We start from the raw sequence: 19369 nt of genomic DNA on the forward strand, positions 1-19369 counted from the left end.
AAAAAAATCCTTTAAAAACGAATGAACTCAAGTTGATTTCATTTAATTCATTAATCAAATTCAACTGTCAATTGGAATCTCTAAATTAGAGTTTACTTGGTTCGTGCTAGTATTCACTGTACAGTACGGTGGGAGCTGTCGTTCGAGAGAATAGCCACTGGTAAGCTTAGCAATGTTATTGTAATTATCATTTTTTTTCAAGTACAATATTATTATCATCTTTTCAAGTGATAAGAGAGAGATAAATGTTAAATTACATTGATATGTTATAGTCCTAACTTCTAATTATCATGTTTTAAAGTAATTGCAGTATTATTATCATCTTTGGAAGTGATAAAAGATAAATTTTAAACTATTAGTATTATATTGATAAGAGTATACCCAATAGGTCTTAATTATAAGCAAAAATTAGTCAAACAAAGTTGATGTATTTGATTCAAATCTTACACCAAATACATCAACTTTCTATATCAATTTTTTTCTTATATTTGAGATTGGAGCTATGAAGCGAATATGGACACACATATTGGACATAGACATTGGACACGACACAGACACTGACACGTTGACCTCACTAATAATTTGAAAAAATCACATAGTTCAGTGTAATTATATGTGTTGGTGTCATGTCGCTATCGAGGAACACGCTTAATCCAAGAAGTGTGTGCATTTCATAGGATTGGAGAGAGTCTTACAACACCAATTATTAATTACCAATAATGAAGTCATACACTTGAAAGTGAACAATTTTACTACTAACTGAGCAAATGAACGGACATGATGAAAAGATTCCCAACTTTGTTTTTTCCTCACAACTTGTAACACTATAGTACTGATATTAATTGTTAGTATTGTTGTTTTCCTCACCCACTTCACAACTTGTTCTAATCCTCATTGTCATGTACAATAATTATTGTTTTTTTAGAGGAGCCAAGTTTGAAAAGTAACACGAGAACCTTTCATAGATAATCATTGAAAACAAATAATTTAGCATATTCATCTTCCTAAACCAAACTGTGATTCATATCCTCACTGTCCAAACTTTGATTCATTTCTGTTCTCTTACCTGCAAAATGGCTGATGTTTTACTTGGAACTGTGATTCAAAACCTCGGATCTTTTGTTCGAGAGGAGCTTTCGACCTTTTTGGGTGTTGGAGAAATGACACAAAAGCTATGTGGAAATCTCACCGCAATTCGTGCTGTCCTCCAAGATGCTGAAGAGAAGCAAATAACGAGCCGTGTTGTGAAAGACTGGCTGCAGAAGCTGACTGATGCTGCTTATGTTCTTGATGATATATTGGATGATTGTACAATAACATCAAAAGCACATGGAGACAACAAGTGGATCACCCGTTTCCATCCTAAGAAGATTTTGGCTCGTCGAGATATTGGAAAGAGGATGAAGGAGGTTGCTAAAAGGATTGATGTTATTGCTGAAGAAAGGATCAAGTTTGGATTACAAGCAGTAATCATGGAGGATCGCCAACGAGGAGCTGATGAAAAGCGCCAAACTACTTCTGTCGTCACTGAACCGAAAGTATATGGAAGAGATCGTGATAGAGAGAAAGTTGTTGAGTTTCTTCTAAGTCATGCTGTCGATAGTGAAGAACTCTCTGTCTATTCCATTGTTGGTGTTGGTGGGCAAGGAAAAACAACACTTGCTCAAGTGGTCTTCAATGATGAAAGGGTAGATACACACTTTAACTTGAAAATATGGGTGTGTGTTTCTGAGGATTTTAGTATGATGAAAGTTTTGCAGTCCATCATAGAATCCGTTGTTGGAAAAAATCCAGATCTCTCTTCTTTAGAATCAATGCAAAAGAAGGTTAAAAATATTTTGCAAAACAAAAGGTATCTACTTGTTCTTGATGATGTGTGGAGTGAAGATCAAGAGAAATGGAATCAGTTCAAGTATTTTCTGCAACGTGGAAATGGCACGAAAGGCGCATCAATTTTGGTCACAACCAGACTTGTCAATGTTGCATCAATCATGGGAACTTATCCTGCTCATCATTTGGTAGGCTTATCTGATGATGACATCTGGTATTTGATCAAACAAAAAGCTTTTGAAACAAATAGAGAAGAGCGTGCAGAGCTTGTGGCAATAGGAAAGGAGTTAGTCAAGAAATGTGTGGGTTCGCCTCTTGCCGCCAAAGTACTAGGAAGCCTTTTGCGCTTTAAAAGTGAGGAACATCAATGGCTCTCTGTAAAGGAAAGTAAGTTTTGGAGCTTATCCGAGGACAATCCTATCATGTCGGTTTTGAGACTCAGCTACTTAAATTTGAAATTATCACTGAGACCGTGTTTTACTTTTTGTGCGATTTTTCCTAAGGATTTTGAAATGGTGAAGGAACAACTGATCCATCTTTGGTTGGCTAATGGATTCATCTCTTCCATTGGAAATTTAGAGGTGGAACATGTTGGTCATGAGGTGTGGAATGAATTATATGCGAGATCATTTTTTCAAGAAGTCAAAACTGATAAAAAGGGTGAAGTTACATTTAAAATGCATGATTTAATTCATGATTTAGCTCAGTCCATTACAGGAGAAGAATGTATGGCTTTTGATTATACAAGCTTGACTAATTTGTCTAGTAGAGTTCACCATATAAGTTGCTCATTTTTTAATTTCAATAAACCATTCAACTACAACATCATCCCTTTTAAGAAAGTTGAATCTTTGCGAACTTTTCTTGAGTTTTATGTGAAGTTTGGAAAGTTAGGTCCGTTGCCATTAATACCTCCTCTTAGAGCATTGTGTATAAGTTCTTTGAAACTTTCGACGCTAAGGAATTTAACACATCTGAGGTACTTGGAAATTAGTAGAAGTTTCATCAAGACCTTGCCTGAGTCTGTTTGTAGGTTGAAGAATTTGCAAATACTAAAACTTGTTAGTTGTCCTTTTCTTTCTAGTCTTCCCAGAAAATTGACACAACTTCAAGATCTCAGGCATCTTGTGATTCAAAGATGCAATTCACTAGATTCAATGCCTTCCAAAATCAGTAAGTTAACTTGTCTCAAAACTTTGAGCACTTTCATTGTGGGTTGAAGGCGGGGTTTGGTTTAGCAGAGTTACGTGACTTACAACTAGGAGGCAAGCTACACATCAGAGGCCTTGAGAATGTGGCAAGTGAATGGGATGCTAAAGAAGCTAATTTGATTGGTAAAAAGGAGTTAAATAGCTTATACCTGTCATGGGGTAGTCACGCTAATTCACAAGGTATTGATACTGATGTTGAGCGAGTACTTGAAGCCCTTGAGCCTCACACTGGTCTCAAGGGTTTTGGGATTGAGGGTTATGTGGGAATACATTTTCCCCATTGGATGAGAAATACATCTATTTTGGAAGGCTTGGTTGATATTACATTTTACAACTGTAACAACTGTCAGCGGCTGCCTCCACTTGGTAAATTACCTTGTTTAACCACTCTTTATGTATGTGGAATGACAGATTTAAAGTACATTGACGATGACTTGTATGAATCTACATCCAAGAGGGCTTTCATTTCAGTGAAGAATTTAACTCTGCGTGATTTACCAAACTTAGAGAGGATGTTGAAAGCTGAAGGCGTAGAGATGCTACCACAACTTTCCTACTTTAACATTTCAGGTGTTCCCAAGTTGGCATTGCCATCCCTTCCATCTATTGAACTCCTTGATGTTGGTGAAATAAACCGTTACTACCATTCCAATAAAATTGTGGATTTCCCAGAGAGAATTGTGTGCAGTATGCATAATCTTAAATTACTCATCATCGTTCGCTTCAGTACACTCAAGGTATTACCAGATGATCTTCACTCTCTTAGTGTCCTTGAGGAGCTTCACATTTCAAGCTGTAATGAACTTGAGTCTTTTTCGATGCATGCGTTGCAAGGTTTGATTTCTCTTCGAGTTTTGACCATTGATGGATGTTATAAATTAATATCCTTGTCAGAAGGTATGGGAGACTTGGCTAGTCTTGAGAAACTTGTAATCAGTGGTTGTCCACAACTTGTTTTACCAAGTAATATGAACAAGCTAACTTCCCTTCGTCAAGTGGCAATTTCAGGCTACGGTGGAAACAACCGGATATTACAGGGCTTAGAAGTTATCCCCTCCCTACAAAATTTGACCCTATCATTCATTGATTACTTGCCGGAATCGTTGGGAGCCATGACTTCTCTTCAAAGGGTAGAAATCATATGGTGTACAAATGTAAAGTCGCTACCAAATAGGTTTCAAAACCTCATAAACTTGCATACTTTGCTTATTGTTGGATGTCCTATGTTGGAGAAACGATGCAAGAAAGGAACTGGGGAAGATTGGCAAAAGATAGCTCACGTTCCTGAATTGGAGTTAACTGAAGAAGACACATACTATAGTAATCTACTGAATACCTTGCTTATTTCATCTTGTTCTTTATGTAGCACCGACACTTTTGTTTTAAGGATTGTCCCGGTATCTCACACTTACACGATACCGACGTATGTAGTTACATTGAATCACTTGACTTTATTTGCTTAAATTATTATCAGTGTCTAAGTGTTTGTGTCGGTATCGTGTTTGATATCCATGTGTCACTCAGTGCTTCATAGATCATGTTTTTCTCCCAAATGTAGGATGATTTCTGACATATTGGAACTCTTGATGCAGTGCGTGATTCTCTAAATTGGATGTTCGAAGATAGTGTGTTGCGCAGTCGTTATCAGGCTATCGAGATGCGTTCGGGGAATGAGTTTAAATGTATAGTTGATGCATTGTGAATGAACTTAATGGCATATATAGATAACACTCCTGTATGCCAAAAATGGTGAGGACTAAGAAACATATATTTCTCCTTTCTTGCTATACAGAAGACTTCTATGTTGAAAGTGGCAAATGTTTCATCAGTACTATTGTTTAGCAATAAAATCATTATGGTTCGGTTATGATAGAGTAGTTCTAATTCTAAACATGCATATTGTGCAGAAGTGCATTATATATAGATTCAGGATGAAATAAAATCATTGAAAGATGTCAATTATTTATAAGATCAACACACTTAGGTGAAGTGGACATTCAAATTTCCAATTTCATTATCGTCAATTACTGTTCCTACTCAGAAGCACTGTAGTCTTCAGTTATTGATTTTAAGAATCATTGTTGACCCAGTCAAAAAAAAAGAAAAAAAGAATCATTGTTGACATATTATCATTTCATCAAGGTAGTTTCGATTTGTACTGATATTTGATGCAAGTGCATTGTAAGTAGTTGGTTATTTCATCAATGACCTTTAAACTTTTTTTTTTTTAAATCTCGGTATCCGACCCAAAAACCTACTTATTTTAAGGATTTAATTCCACCGTCCACTTGTTAGGCTTCATTTAAAGTCAGGGTTATAGACTTAGTCCATCGAAATTAGCCCCATTTCACCGGAACACACTCCAAATTTTCAAGCCAATATCATTAGACCAACCCAAATGGCTTAGTCATCGTTAAACATTGTTCGTTGTTATTTGAGTATAAGATTGTAAACTACAATCAAATCAAATCAGGTATGAGGGTCCAAGTGTTGAAGAGTAGGAACTATCCATAATACATCGACTACATTTAATGTAATATTAAAACTTTGGATATACATTTTTATCTAATGAAAGTAATATCTAATAAAAGTAATATTGTATCATTTTTCGTGAGCAAAGTTCAGTTGGTAGGGATAATGTTGTACAATATACAAGGGTCGAAATTTCTAACCATTAGATTACTCGGGGAAAAAAAAGTAATATTGTATATCATATGAATGATATGGTAAATCAACTGATAGTATTATTTTATATGATAAATTTAGTTGTTTTGTTACATGTATTTTTATGATTGAAAATACATATTTATATTTATTTAGTTTGTTCAAATATGTTGTTTTAAAAAAAACAATGTTGAGTGTTTGATACTGTCCCATATAAATCGAGATATGGTTTATTGAATTTCAGGAAGAAAACTGGAGGAATATATATGAGATGGAAAAAGAAGGAAAATAGAGTTACTAGGACATGTTTAGGTGTACTATGGATTAAGAAATTCTTGAATTCACCACCTTGATTAAATGACGATATAGCTCTACATGTTTATAGTACTTAATGTAGACAAGTTATCACAGAAAAACTTCGATGTATTATAATCTTTTCAAAGCCTGGTGGATTGTTCAGGTACACTTCTTCCTGTAGGACAAGGGTTGAGTGCAGTCAGAAGATTAGGACTTCAGTTCTCAGTCACATTTGGTCTGTTCGATCAAAGATCCTACTGTCCAGATTTGAAGTTTGGATTTTATATTTATAAAAAATTAAAATACTATATTAAAATATGGATTGTTCGATGTAGTGGTTGATAGTTAGAATACGCTAAATTCAAGACATCGTGTAAGATTGCACCGAAGCGTGAAAATAATTATGAAAAGAGAAATTATTGCATGGTCTTGCCCTTAACATGTCATCCTTGAGCCTATCCAATCAAATAATTTCAATTAATTAGTTTAATATTAAAATAAAAAAAGAAAAAAAAATATTGCCACCCACGATCAATTCTCTGAGTGGAGTTACTCTCTCTCTTTGCTTTTTTTGGAACGACTCACCCTTCTTTTCCGTTACCTTGTCATGTCCATCTCTTTTATTATACCAATAATTCAAGTTTCATAATTGTGTGGAGAACTCAGTTTTTTTCTAATTCCAGTCTCATCAGTTTTGAGACTTTGAGGATGAAGTTTATGTTGATTAAGAGTGCTGAAATTATTCAATGAAAATGAAGTCGGCATGTTTGATAATTATAAGACGATGCAAGAGATGATATTGTGGGTTGGAAAGCATTTTAGGAGAAGTACCATTAAATCAGTGATATGGTTAAGTCATGTGGGTTTGAAGAAGGTTACTGAAAACTGCCTTCCAATTTAAATAGATCGTGTTGTCCTTTCCCTCTTAAAACCTATTTAATTTTTTTTTATTTCATCAATTAATTAATTGAAATTATTTGATTGGATGGGCTCAAGGATGACGTGTTAAGGGCAAGACCATGCAAGAATTTCTCTTATGAAAATAGGTGTGAAATTCGACTGAAGTGTCGCTAGGGAAAGACATTTATTAGGATAAAAATTTGTGAAAAAGTGTTGGATAGGTGGTTTCCATCAATTTGTTTTTGTATTTTCAGTTTACCATTAAAATTGTCCAATTTTTTCGAAATAATTTTAAAAAAATAAAAAAATGCTAAAATGGAATATTATACTGCTAAATACATTATACCCGACACATGGTGTATCATGGTACAATCAGGAAAAGTTACAAAGTCATTACAAAAGTACTAAAAATAATTAAGAAAAGCAAATCAGGAAAAAAAACAGAAATTAACCAAAGCCTAAACACATAAGAGGATCATGCCACCAATTATGATTGGCGAAAGCTAAAGATGTCTTTTTCGCCTTCAGCCACCTAAATGAGAGAAGCTTAACATGACCCATAAATTGAAACATTGAGCAAGCTTTGTTGTTAAAAATCATGGTATTCCATTCTTTCCATATAACCCACAAGCACGCAAGCCAAATGATCATCAAAATAGAACGCTGAGGTTTAGAAGCACCTGCGAGGTATTCAAACTGTAATAACTGATCTTCAATAGTGTGTGGAGAGAGCGAATTGAAACCAAGCCAATTTGTCACCGGATACCAAAGTGAGCCAAAGTAATTGCAATTTAAAAATAAATTTGTTGTTTCCAAGTTTCCACATTATGTAACACAAAGTTGGGAGTTTGCATTGATAACGCCTCTGTGACATAATTATGCTTTGTCGGCAATCTATTCTGAAGCAATCGCCAAACAAGCAAAAATGAACGTCTGCATGCAAAAATGAATTCGACGCAACAATATCAAGATGAGGTGCGTCGCTAGTGAGAATACGATACGCGTCACACATCGTATAACCCTTAATTGGGTCGGAAGTCCACACCCACTGATGGAGCTTTGAAGAAGGAAAGAGCATAGATAGGTAGAGAAGTCTGGACAGATAAATACATTATATTTATCTCCAAATACATTATACATGTATACTGTGATTTCGTCTCATTTTAATATTATTCCTTTTTTAAAATTACATTAGAGGTCTTTTATCTTATTTATTTGTAACCCTTGTTTTTTAACTTCTTTTTCTAACATTTAAATCATTCATCTTTTAACGTGTATACAAGTTAACCATTTTTGTTCTGGATCGGTTAAAGCCTTTAGGCCCAATTGCATAGGCTCAATACAACTACAATCCAAATTATGTATTTTGGCAATATTACTCGCAACACACCCATTCTCTGCGAGGGGATGCTCGGAGCAACTGAGACCAGTTCAAACGAACTGTAACGTCTCTGCCCACGTTCCCGCGAATCTCTCCTCGACGGTTACACTTCCTACGAATTCATAACAGTAGAGCACACGTGTGCCTTACAACGGCTCTGCAAACACTCATATCTATATAAAGGGGACTCCTCGCAGTCCCCAAGGTAGAATCTATCTTCTCTTTAAACCCTCATCCTGATCTCTTACTGATTTGAACGTCGGAGTGTCTGTAGGTACACACCCTCCTCATTCCAGCATTCAAACTGACGCATTCCACCACCTTACAACCACCGCATTAAAAAGCATCAGAAGTCACCTTCTGATCAGGTACGATCAATTTTTATATATTCAAAAAAGATGAGTTGACTAGCTACATAAAATTAATAATAATAACTTTATTCTTAAATAATTTATTTTACTAAAAAACCTCAAAAAATGCAGCATTCACAAACTTCATCTTCAATCTTCTTCGTCGACTTTCACCACACTAATCACAAAATCTCACAAAATACCCAAATTCAATTATTAAATCTCCACATTTTGAATGGAAAAAATATCATCAAGGCAAAAAAACACATGAGCAGAAATTGGAAACATTGAGAAAACATCACAAGATTCACGCGCACCTCGCAGCCAAACGCAAGATTCACCTTTGGTGATATAAATTACCAAATTTTTTATTTATTTTTTATCAAATAATCTAGTGATTAGAAATTCACCTTTATTAAATAAATAAGAAAGGTATTTACAGTCTGAACTTACTCCTACATATATTATTCAATGTAGTTTATGAGACAAATGACCAATTTTAATTCATCAAAAAAATAAAAAAAAAATAATTGACCAATTTTAAACTAAAAAAGTAAACAAAAAGAAACTATAAAAACACTTTCCTTAAAAAAAAACATTAATTTGGATGCATTTACAAACCCAATCCATTATTCTACGGAAGAAAAAAAAACCCAATCCATCATCATCCACTTCCACACCAACCTTACATCAGCAGCAAGTCGAAATCGCACTCAACTGCCCGCCAAAAACCCAAACCTGGCCGGAAATCTCGGGAGGAGTTAGCCATCAGCCACCGCCACAAGCAGTAATGCTTTCACTCACTAATTCGCTTCTACTTATTGCTAAACCATACCAACAAATTAACATATCAAATAAACGAAGCATTGTGGTAAGATTCTTTTCCTTAGTTCTATAGTTTTTTGGGTATAGTAGTTTTTTTAATCTGAATTATTTTTATTATTTTATTATAAGGTATTTGCTGCTGCAAAAGGTCCAAGACCCAGATATCCTCGAGTTTGGAAGACTAATAAAAAAATTGGAACTATTTCTAAGGCTGCTAAGCTTGTTCAATCTGTAAGTTCTTCCTTGCATTCGCTATATTCGTTTATATTGTTATTATGAAGACAGTGAATCCAAATACGACAGTGACATTGACATGTTAACAACAATCTATGAAGCATGGATACAAACACGGATACCAGACACAACACAGATGTGACACTGATACGCCGACACCACTAATAATTTGAGAAAATCACATAATTCAGTGTAATCACCTGTGTCGGTGTCGTGTCAGAGTCAAACACCGACGTGTGTCCGACTCCAGGACACGCCTAATCCGTGATTCATAGACAGCAATAATTATTTGAGAAAATGACATAATTGAATGTGATCACATTTGTCGGTGTTGTGTTGGTACATGTGTCGAACAGCAGACACACCTTCGATAAAAGTGTTAGTTCTACATAGACTTACATAGACACAAATATCAGACACAACGCTGATACATCGACACTGTTAGTTATCCGAGAAAATGGCATTATTCAATGTAAGTATTATGTCGTGTTGGTGTAGGACACTAACTTGTGTTAAGAGATTGTACATTCCTTTGATTAGAAGAGTCGGTGCTATATCGTTAACCTTAGTAGTTTATGCTTTGGTTTCTTACTAGTTATGATATGGTAGTAGTACTCTTTGTTGTTAGTTTGACATTGAGTAGATAAGAAAGTTCAATCTAGTATTTAACAATGTCAGATGGCGAAAACTCTGCCATATAAAGAAGTCAATGTATCCTTTGGCGGGACCATGGCGGACATCCCTTCACTATTTGTCTATGAACTAGTCTTTTGGGTTAGACTCTTTTCATGGGTTAAAGTCATAAAAATTGGTGTTTTCGTTGATAGTTAGGTTACGGAAAAGTTACTTATTGGCTGAATTAAGATACATTACCGGGTTGTCAAATATCGGCCATGCTGGATCGCGGTGGTTGATATTTTGACAACCGGTATGAGAAATTTGTGAAGGATGCCGTCACCATGGTGTTTTATTTTATGGCGGTTCAAAATGGTGGATTTCTGCTTTTTTGCCATGTTCTGCCATTTGTAATCGACAACGCTGTGCACTGCTGAATATTGATAGATGAGTAGAGCCACAAATTTCAAAAAGCTACCACATGGTCAGTGTTGAAAGAGTGAAAGCCGTCGTGGATGTCAGCTCTAAAAGAGGTGGCAATGTTATGAGTTCCACGCCGGCTCTTAGTGGCTAGTCTTTTGGGTTGGACAATCTTCATCGGCTTAACTCATAACACTCTGACTTTATACAGAAAACCTTAGGCTGATTTTTCCTTGGATGATTTGCATTTCTGGAAAAATAATTTTTTATTGTCTTGTACAGATTAAAGAACTTTCAAATGTCAAAGAAGAAGTTTATGGAGCTCTTGATACCTATGTCGCTTGGGAACTAGAATTTCCTATAATTACAGTGAAAAAGGTACTCAAGACTCTAGAATACGAGAAAGAATGGAAGCGGATAATACAGGTATTTGAATAAACTGTTATTTTCTGCTATCTGCGATTGAGTCAGTGATGATTTATGTTCCTTCTTCGGATAGCTTCTGAGCTAATATACAATTATGAAAATTACTTTCTGAAACTATAGGTAACAAAATGGATGTTAAGCAAGGGCCAAGGAAAGACAATGGGAAGCTATTTTACATTACTTAATGCTTTAGCTGAGGATGACCGAGTTGACGAAGCAGAAGAGCTTTGGACAAAGCTATTAATGCAGTACACGGAAAGCTTGCCACGTAGATTCTTTGATAAAATGATATCTATCTACTGTAAAAGAGGCTTGCATGATAAGATGTTTGAGGTATTATGATTTGTGATTTTTATATCAATTTAAACTATCTATAATGTGCATCTAATATACCTTATATTTGAGTAAATTATTTTGTTTACTTTATTCAATGTAATTTTCAAATTCTTGTATATTCAAAGTTCAAATGGCAAATATACATTGGATAAAAGAAAAGTTATTGGAGTGAAAATAGGAACAAGTGAAGTAATAAATAATTATATATATGATAGGAGAGAACAAAGGAAAGAGAAAAAAGACCTGTCAGATACTCAGAGGATTACTGAAGATTTCCTGGAAATGGTGCAGGATGTGAGTGGAATGGAGGAAGAGCAGAATCTGCTTACGTACTGAAAGAGCTAAGTTTTAACTATATGTGAATCGTGCGTGACTCTTCAGTTGTACTATTCTAAGAATGAATCATGTGAAGCACACATGCTGTGACTTTTCAGTACAGATGTAAGTGGCAAGAAAATCAAATAGAGTGGTATGATAGGATTCTGAGGAATCTGCAATGGAATGATTGATTGTTACATTCGAATACAGTAGCATTGTTATTTATAGACTCAGCCTAGCGGTGAGTGTGACTTAATTGTTAGCTACTTAGTTCACCAATCTAACAACTGTAACAAAAAAGAACTAAATAGTTATCAAAGCCGAATATAGTAAACATGCAAATGCTCTAACATCTTCCCTAGGTGTTCAATTAAGTCTGAACTTATCAACCACCGGGTTTTTCTTGAGGAAGTCCAAACCATGGAGAGGATAATGGTTTAGGGAGGATATATATGTTTTGATCAGTAGCTTTAGTGTGGTAGATGATAAGATTCTTGTTGATGATTTTCTCTCTTAATACACATCCGGCTCTGTCATTGGTCCTAGAATATAGGACTGGATTGTGTGAGAGAGATATAATACTAAAGTTGTCACAGTAAATAACAGAAGTTTGAAACTAATATTTTAGTTCAGTGAGAAATCATTGAACCCAAATAACTGACTGCAAGAAATAACTACAGTTATGTGAGGAAACTTGTAGAAACATATACAATAAAGCACATAATAATATAGTAAACAAACAAATGTTGTTAATATGGATGGAATTCCGGCTCAATATTTTACTCAATTTCTCATATAGGTATTTGCCGACATGGAGGAGCTTAGTGTTAAACCTAGTAGTTCTGTTGTCTCAATGGTTGGAAATGTCTTCAAGGAGCTAGGTATGATGGATAAATACGAGAAGTTACATCAAAAATATCCACCACCGCAATGGGAATATAGATACATCAAAGGAAAGCGTGTAAGAATCAGGGTGCAAGGTCAGCCTAATAAAGTCGATATATACGTAAGAAAGCATGATAATGTTCAACCAAATTCAGGCTTAAGAGAGGAAGATAGTTCAGAAGAGACTTCAGAGTTAACGGAAGATGAACAATTCGAACAGGATGCCGATTTAATAGGCATGGAAACCAAACAAATTTCTGATGATTCATCTAAGTTTATGGAACCAAATTTAGATGTATAACGAGAGAAAGATGGTTATACTATGACTAGCAGATAAGTTTCTGTTGGCCATTAATGTTAGTTACACACGAAATCATTATTTCGGCGTCTGACTCCTACATGCTGTTACGAGGTAAGGTGAAGACATTAGCTGTTACGAGGTAAGGTGAAGACATTAGGAGAACATGCTTTTAAAATTTCAAAAAATGTAAGCCTGAGAATCTGGTGGTAGCCATTTCATTTATGAGGATATCAGATCATTTGCCAATCAAGTAACATATCTACTTCAGATTCCTGAAATGGCAAAGTCCACAATATAAGTTGTTATGTTCTTCTCTCAAGCCAGTATCAATGCTGAATTGAAGTTGGGTACTTTGGCTTGTAGATTTCCTCAATGCATAATATATGGAGATTGTAGGGTGTGATTTTCAATGCATATAGGGTTTGATTAGGGTATAGTTGTGAAGTTCTGTGTTATATTGTTGGTCATATATTTGCAATGTACTAATATGTTGAAATCATGATAATTAGTAAGTACTTCATTATTAGGACTAGATGGCATCATGATTTTTATTGGCGTTATTCTTTTGTTTATTCTCAAATTTATGGCATCATGATTTTTATTGGCGTTATTCTTTTGTTTATTCTCAAATTTATAACCTAGTCTAACAACTTGGAATCATGTTCTCATAAAGATCCAATTTTGAACAAAAAAAGTTTGAAACATGACAAATTGAATGAATTTAAATTTTGAAGAAAAACACTGGATATATCCATATGTTACTTAGTTTTGGTGAGCATCTATGAAACAAGATTTTAAATTAACTTGAATTTGTAGTTGCCTCAAAATAAAAGTTGTAGTGAAAAAAATTGATGATTAAATGTTCAGTACATACATGTTGGTGTTTTTCATCCAGAAATATGAAACTAACTAAAGTTGTGGCCGTCTTAGCAACGTGGTGAACAACTTCATTGACTTATCTCCTAACTAACTCTACACTGGAGTTTTTAAAATGAATCGATAAAAAATGTTACACTAGTCAATTATAGCGCTGAAATCCAAGACATCCTTTGTGGTGGTGAAAGTATTCAGTACCCTCTTCGAGTATAATTCAAAATCAACATTTTCCAATTGAAGCTCGTGGACCCATTGGATCACAAACAATAGTCCACTTGTTTTGCCTTCGTTGACTGAACACATCTGGGAGAACCATTCTTTTTGGCAAGAAGAAAGCTGTCAAAATCATCTCAAATGCACATCCCCAAGCCAACCCGGTTATGCCGATGAGAGAGGCATCCACATTACATTATGTAACAATTTAACGTCGGCTTACACCATGAACTCCTAGCTGGTATTTTCCTCATGTTTCTGCTGTTGTTACATAGAACCTATGCGCATTTCAAGCTCTCCAGCATCGTTTTGCCATGCATCGCAAGCTATACTAGGCATTCAGTAACACTATCCGAGAGTTTCTGGCAGACCAGATGCTCCACATATCAGCATGACAACTGCATTACTGCGTAGAATTTCAAGCAGCACAGTATGCGAGTCTGAATTTATGTAACTGAACAGGCTGAAGTGAACTATGTCTTCCACACCACCGGTTAGCCAGCAGTGCCTACTGAAATTTCAGTGAAAAAATAGGACACTCCACCCCTTTGTCATGTAACCTGCTAAGAACGAGTAAATTTTATCTCCGTGTGGTTGTTCTTAATTCAATATGATGCCTAGACTCCTCTCGTAGCCCAACACTCGCCGAGCTTAATTGTTCTATCGAAAAAGAAAGGAAATCCTAAAGAATCACTCCAGAACCTTTAGAAAAAATAAATCAATAAGTAAAAAGGATATTGTTGTCTAAGCAATAATAATAAAGTAAACAAACAAATGTTGTTAATATGGATGGAATACTGGCTCAATATTTACTCAATTTCTCATGTAGGTATTTGCAGACATGGAGGAGCTTTGTGTTAAACTTGGTATTTCTGTTGTCTCAATGACTGGAAATGTCTTCAAGGAGCTAGGTATGATGGATAAATACGAGCTTCTAGATCAAATGCACTGTATTTTTTGCTTGTGGTATGGGAAAATATGTTGTAATTGTTGTGCAACTTCATAAACTTGAGTTTTTTTTAAGAGCATTAAGAACTACTTTGGTTATAGCATTTATGATATTAATTACTCAAACGAACCATAATTATTGTCCACTTTTTAATTTCCTTCGTCTTTGGCTCAATTTGATGCATCCCATATGGCAGCATACAAGTACATCGTTTGGATGGTAATTACTTTCCATTTGCTCATTTTGTAAAACTTCTCTAATTGGAATTATATCAACTTAAAATCTACAATAATTCATCAAGCATGTGATAAATACACTATTAATGAACAATTTTTTTTTAACAAAATATATGGTAAGTAGCAAATACAAGTTTAAAATATTGCAGTGAAATAAACTAATTTTTGTGCTAGCTATATATACATATTAAGATATACTCTATCAACTATTTAATTTCATTAATCTAGACACCATAATATTTATATTTCTCTTCTTTTATTTTGAATAAAAAAAAGTATATTTTCCTTTTGTAAAAAAAGTTCTACTACATACCAAAAAGTTCTACTCATACCAATTTTAATTGCACTTGGACAAACATAGTATCCTAACTAACATGCATTGTGTGGATTATAATTTTCAGCTGGACTTAATTATAGTCGACAAATGAAATATACATTTAATTATAATGTATGAATGAACGTAGTAATAGAGACACATTTACATATCAACAAAAAAAGAAGAGAGAGACAACACTTACATAATTTTCTTTTTTTCCTGTCCAGAGAATATATATATCTATGATATTCTTTGGTTGGGTCGAACCAGAGATCGTAACGCTCCTCACGATTATTGGTTCCATTTCCAAACAAGTTTGTTTGAAAATGCCATGGCTTTCCAGCTATATTACCCTAGGAATTCGAAATTCAGTTCATCATGCCTTCTTCTATCGAAGACATCAATGCTCGTGGTCTGTAACAACAACGACAACAAACCCACCCCCCACCCCCAAAAAAAAATGTTTAGAGTAATAATGCAATGATCAGTTTCTCTTTGAACCGATTAATATTCAATATATTTCAATTAAATATTTGATCAAAGTAAAGTAATATCCATAAACACAAAAAAAATCATAAACATTAATTTGTGTACTTACATAGAACGTGACACAAACACCAGCAACATCATAATTTGATGGTAATTTTGTCTCGGCGCTAAAAAATCCACTAGCGTACATGTCGATGGATTTGAATCCAAAACCTATTCTTAAAAAAACCAATTACTCTCTTAGTGTCCTTGAGGAGCTTCACATTTCAAGCTGTAATGAACTTGAGTCTTTTTCGATGCATGCGTTGCAAGGTTTGATTTCTCTTCGAGTTTTGACCATTGATGGATGTTATAAATTAATATCCTTGTCAGAAGGTATGGGAGACTTGGCTAGTCTTGAGAAACTTGTAATCAGTGGTTGTCCACAACTTGTTTTACCAAGTAATATGAACAAGCTAACTTCCCTTCGTCAAGTGGCAATTTCAGGCTACGGTGGAAACAACCGGATATTACAGGGCTTAGAAGTTATCCCCTCCCTACAAAATTTGACCCTATCATTCATTGATTACTTGCCGGAATCGTTGGGAGCCATGACTTCTCTTCAAAGGGTAGAAATCATATGGTGTACAAATGTAAAGTCGCTACCAAATAGGTTTCAAAACCTCATAAACTTGCATACTTTGCTTATTGTTGGATGTCCTATGTTGGAGAAACGATGCAAGAAAGGAACTGGGGAAGATTGGCAAAAGATAGCTCACGTTCCTGAATTGGAGTTAACTGAAGAAGACACATACTATAGTAATCTACTGAATACCTTGCTTATTTCATCTTGTTCTTTATGTAGCACCGACACTTTTGTTTTAAGGATTGTCCCGGTATCTCACACTTACACGATACCGACGTATGTAGTTACATTGAATCACTTGACTTTATTTGCTTAAATTATTATCAGTGTCTAAGTGTTTGTGTCGGTATCGTGTTTGATATCCATGTGTCACTCAGTGCTTCATAGATCATGTTTTTCTCCCAAATGTAGGATGATTTCTGACATATTGGAACTCTTGATGCAGTGCGTGATTCTCTAAATTGGATGTTCGAAGATAGTGTGTTGCGCAGTCGTTATCAGGCTATCGAGATGCGTTCGGGGAATGAGTTTAAATGTATAGTTGATGCATTGTGAATGAACTTAATGGCATATATAGATAACACTCCTGTATGCCAAAAATGGTGAGGACTAAGAAACATATATTTCTCCTTTCTTGCTATACAGAAGACTTCTATGTTGAAAGTGGCAAATGTTTCATCAGTACTATTGTTTAGCAATAAAATCATTATGGTTCGGTTATGATAGAGTAGTTCTAATTCTAAACATGCATATTGTGCAGAAGTGCATTATATATAGATTCAGGATGAAATAAAATCATTGAAAGATGTCAATTATTTATAAGATCAACACACTTAGGTGAAGTGGACATTCAAATTTCCAATTTCATTATCGTCAATTACTGTTCCTACTCAGAAGCACTGTAGTCTTCAGTTATTGATTTTAAGAATCATTGTTGACCCAGTCAAAAAAAAAGAAAAAAAGAATCATTGTTGACATATTATCATTTCATCAAGGTAGTTTCGATTTGTACTGATATTTGATGCAAGTGCATTGTAAGTAGTTGGTTATTTCATCAATGACCTTTAAACTTTTTTTTTTTTAAATCTCGGTATCCGACCCAAAAACCTACTTATTTTAAGGATTTAATTCCACCGTCCACTTGTTAGGCTTCATTTAAAGTCAGGGTTATAGACTTAGTCCATCGAAATTAGCCCCATTTCACCGGAACACACTCCAAATTTTCAAGCCAATATCATTAGACCAACCCAAATGGCTTAGTCATCGTTAAACATTGTTCGTTGTTATTTGAGTATAAGATTGTAAACTACAATCAAATCAAATCAGGTATGAGGGTCCAAGTGTTGAAGAGTAGGAACTATCCATAATACATCGACTACATTTAATGTAATATTAAAACTTTGGATATACATTTTTATCTAATGAAAGTAATATCTAATAAAAGTAATATTGTATCATTTTTCGTGAGCAAAGTTCAGTTGGTAGGGATAATGTTGTACAATATACAAGGGTCGAAATTTCTAACCATTAGATTACTCGGGGAAAAAAAAGTAATATTGTATATCATATGAATGATATGGTAAATCAACTGATAGTATTATTTTATATGATAAATTTAGTTGTTTTGTTACATGTATTTTTATGATTGAAAATACATATTTATATTTATTTAGTTTGTTCAAATATGTTGTTTTAAAAAAAACAATGTTGAGTGTTTGATACTGTCCCATATAAATCGAGATATGGTTTATTGAATTTCAGGAAGAAAACTGGAGGAATATATATGAGATGGAAAAAGAAGGAAAATAGAGTTACTAGGACATGTTTAGGTGTACTATGGATTAAGAAATTCTTGAATTCACCACCTTGATTAAATGACGATATAGCTCTACATGTTTATAGTACTTAATGTAGACAAGTTATCACAGAAAAACTTCGATGTATTATAATCTTTTCAAAGCCTGGTGGATTGTTCAGGTACACTTCTTCCTGTAGGACAAGGGTTGAGTGCAGTCAGAAGATTAGGACTTCAGTTCTCAGTCACATTTGGTCTGTTCGATCAAAGATCCTACTGTCCAGATTTGAAGTTTGGATTTTATATTTATAAAAAATTAAAATACTATATTAAAATATGGATTGTTCGATGTAGTGGTTGATAGTTAGAATACGCTAAATTCAAGACATCGTGTAAGATTGCACCGAAGCGTGAAAATAATTATGAAAAGAGAAATTATTGCATGGTCTTGCCCTTAACATGTCATCCTTGAGCCTATCCAATCAAATAATTTCAATTAATTAGTTTAATATTAAAATAAAAAAAGAAAAAAAAATATTGCCACCCACGATCAATTCTCTGAGTGGAGTTACTCTCTCTCTTTGCTTTTTTTGGAACGACTCACCCTTCTTTTCCGTTACCTTGTCATGTCCATCTCTTTTATTATACCAATAATTCAAGTTTCATAATTGTGTGGAGAACTCAGTTTTTTTCTAATTCCAGTCTCATCAGTTTTGAGACTTTGAGGATGAAGTTTATGTTGATTAAGAGTGCTGAAATTATTCAATGAAAATGAAGTCGGCATGTTTGATAATTATAAGACGATGCAAGAGATGATATTGTGGGTTGGAAAGCATTTTAGGAGAAGTACCATTAAATCAGTGATATGGTTAAGTCA

At 34.5% G+C, this 19369-nt stretch overlaps 1 protein-coding gene, 1 long non-coding RNA gene and 1 pseudogene across 3 annotated transcripts; all 3 read left to right on the plus strand.

Moving 5' to 3' along the window:
• Positions 1 to 869: 869 nt before the first annotated feature.
• Positions 870 to 5081, plus strand: LOC146915363 (disease resistance protein RGA2-like; annotated as a pseudogene). Its single transcript, XR_015014571.1, has 2 exons — positions 870 to 4361; positions 4634 to 5081. The product of XR_015014571.1 is annotated as a disease resistance protein RGA2-like (transcript).
• A 4228-nt stretch (positions 5082 to 9309) lies between these two features.
• On the plus strand, positions 9310 to 13525 carry LOC146915364 (pentatricopeptide repeat-containing protein At4g21190-like). Its single transcript, XM_085717776.1, has 5 exons — positions 9310 to 9504; positions 9588 to 9689; positions 11010 to 11153; positions 11274 to 11486; positions 12607 to 13525. The coding sequence occupies exons 1-5, from the start codon at positions 9424 to 9426 to the stop codon at positions 12991 to 12993; spliced, it is 927 nt and encodes a 308-aa protein (XP_085573902.1). The 5' UTR covers positions 9310 to 9423; the 3' UTR covers positions 12994 to 13525.
• A 2783-nt stretch (positions 13526 to 16308) lies between these two features.
• On the plus strand, positions 16309 to 17544 carry LOC146915365 (uncharacterized). Its single transcript, XR_015014576.1, has 2 exons — positions 16309 to 16870; positions 17143 to 17544. It is a non-coding gene; the product is annotated as an uncharacterized LOC146915365 (long non-coding RNA).
• Positions 17545 to 19369: the final 1825 nt, after the last annotated feature.

This window comes from Medicago sativa, chromosome 6 (genome assembly GCF_051527215.1).
Source record: "Medicago sativa cultivar Bolivia chromosome 6, Bolivia_mono, whole genome shotgun sequence".
Classification (NCBI taxonomy): Eukaryota; Viridiplantae; Streptophyta; class Magnoliopsida; order Fabales; family Fabaceae; genus Medicago; species Medicago sativa.

Excerpts from the sequence above, each read along its gene's own strand:
- LOC146915364 (XM_085717776.1), top strand. The coding sequence starts at position 9,424 with ATGCTTTCACTCACTAATTCGCTTCTACTTATTGCTAAACCATACCAA. Across the intron at positions 9,690-11,009 it reads CTGCTAAGCTTGTTCAATCT|ATTAAAGAACTTTCAAATGT; the intron begins GTAAGTTCTTCC and ends TGTCTTGTACAG. Across the intron at positions 11,154-11,273 it reads AATGGAAGCGGATAATACAG|GTAACAAAATGGATGTTAAG; the intron begins GTATTTGAATAA and ends CTGAAACTATAG.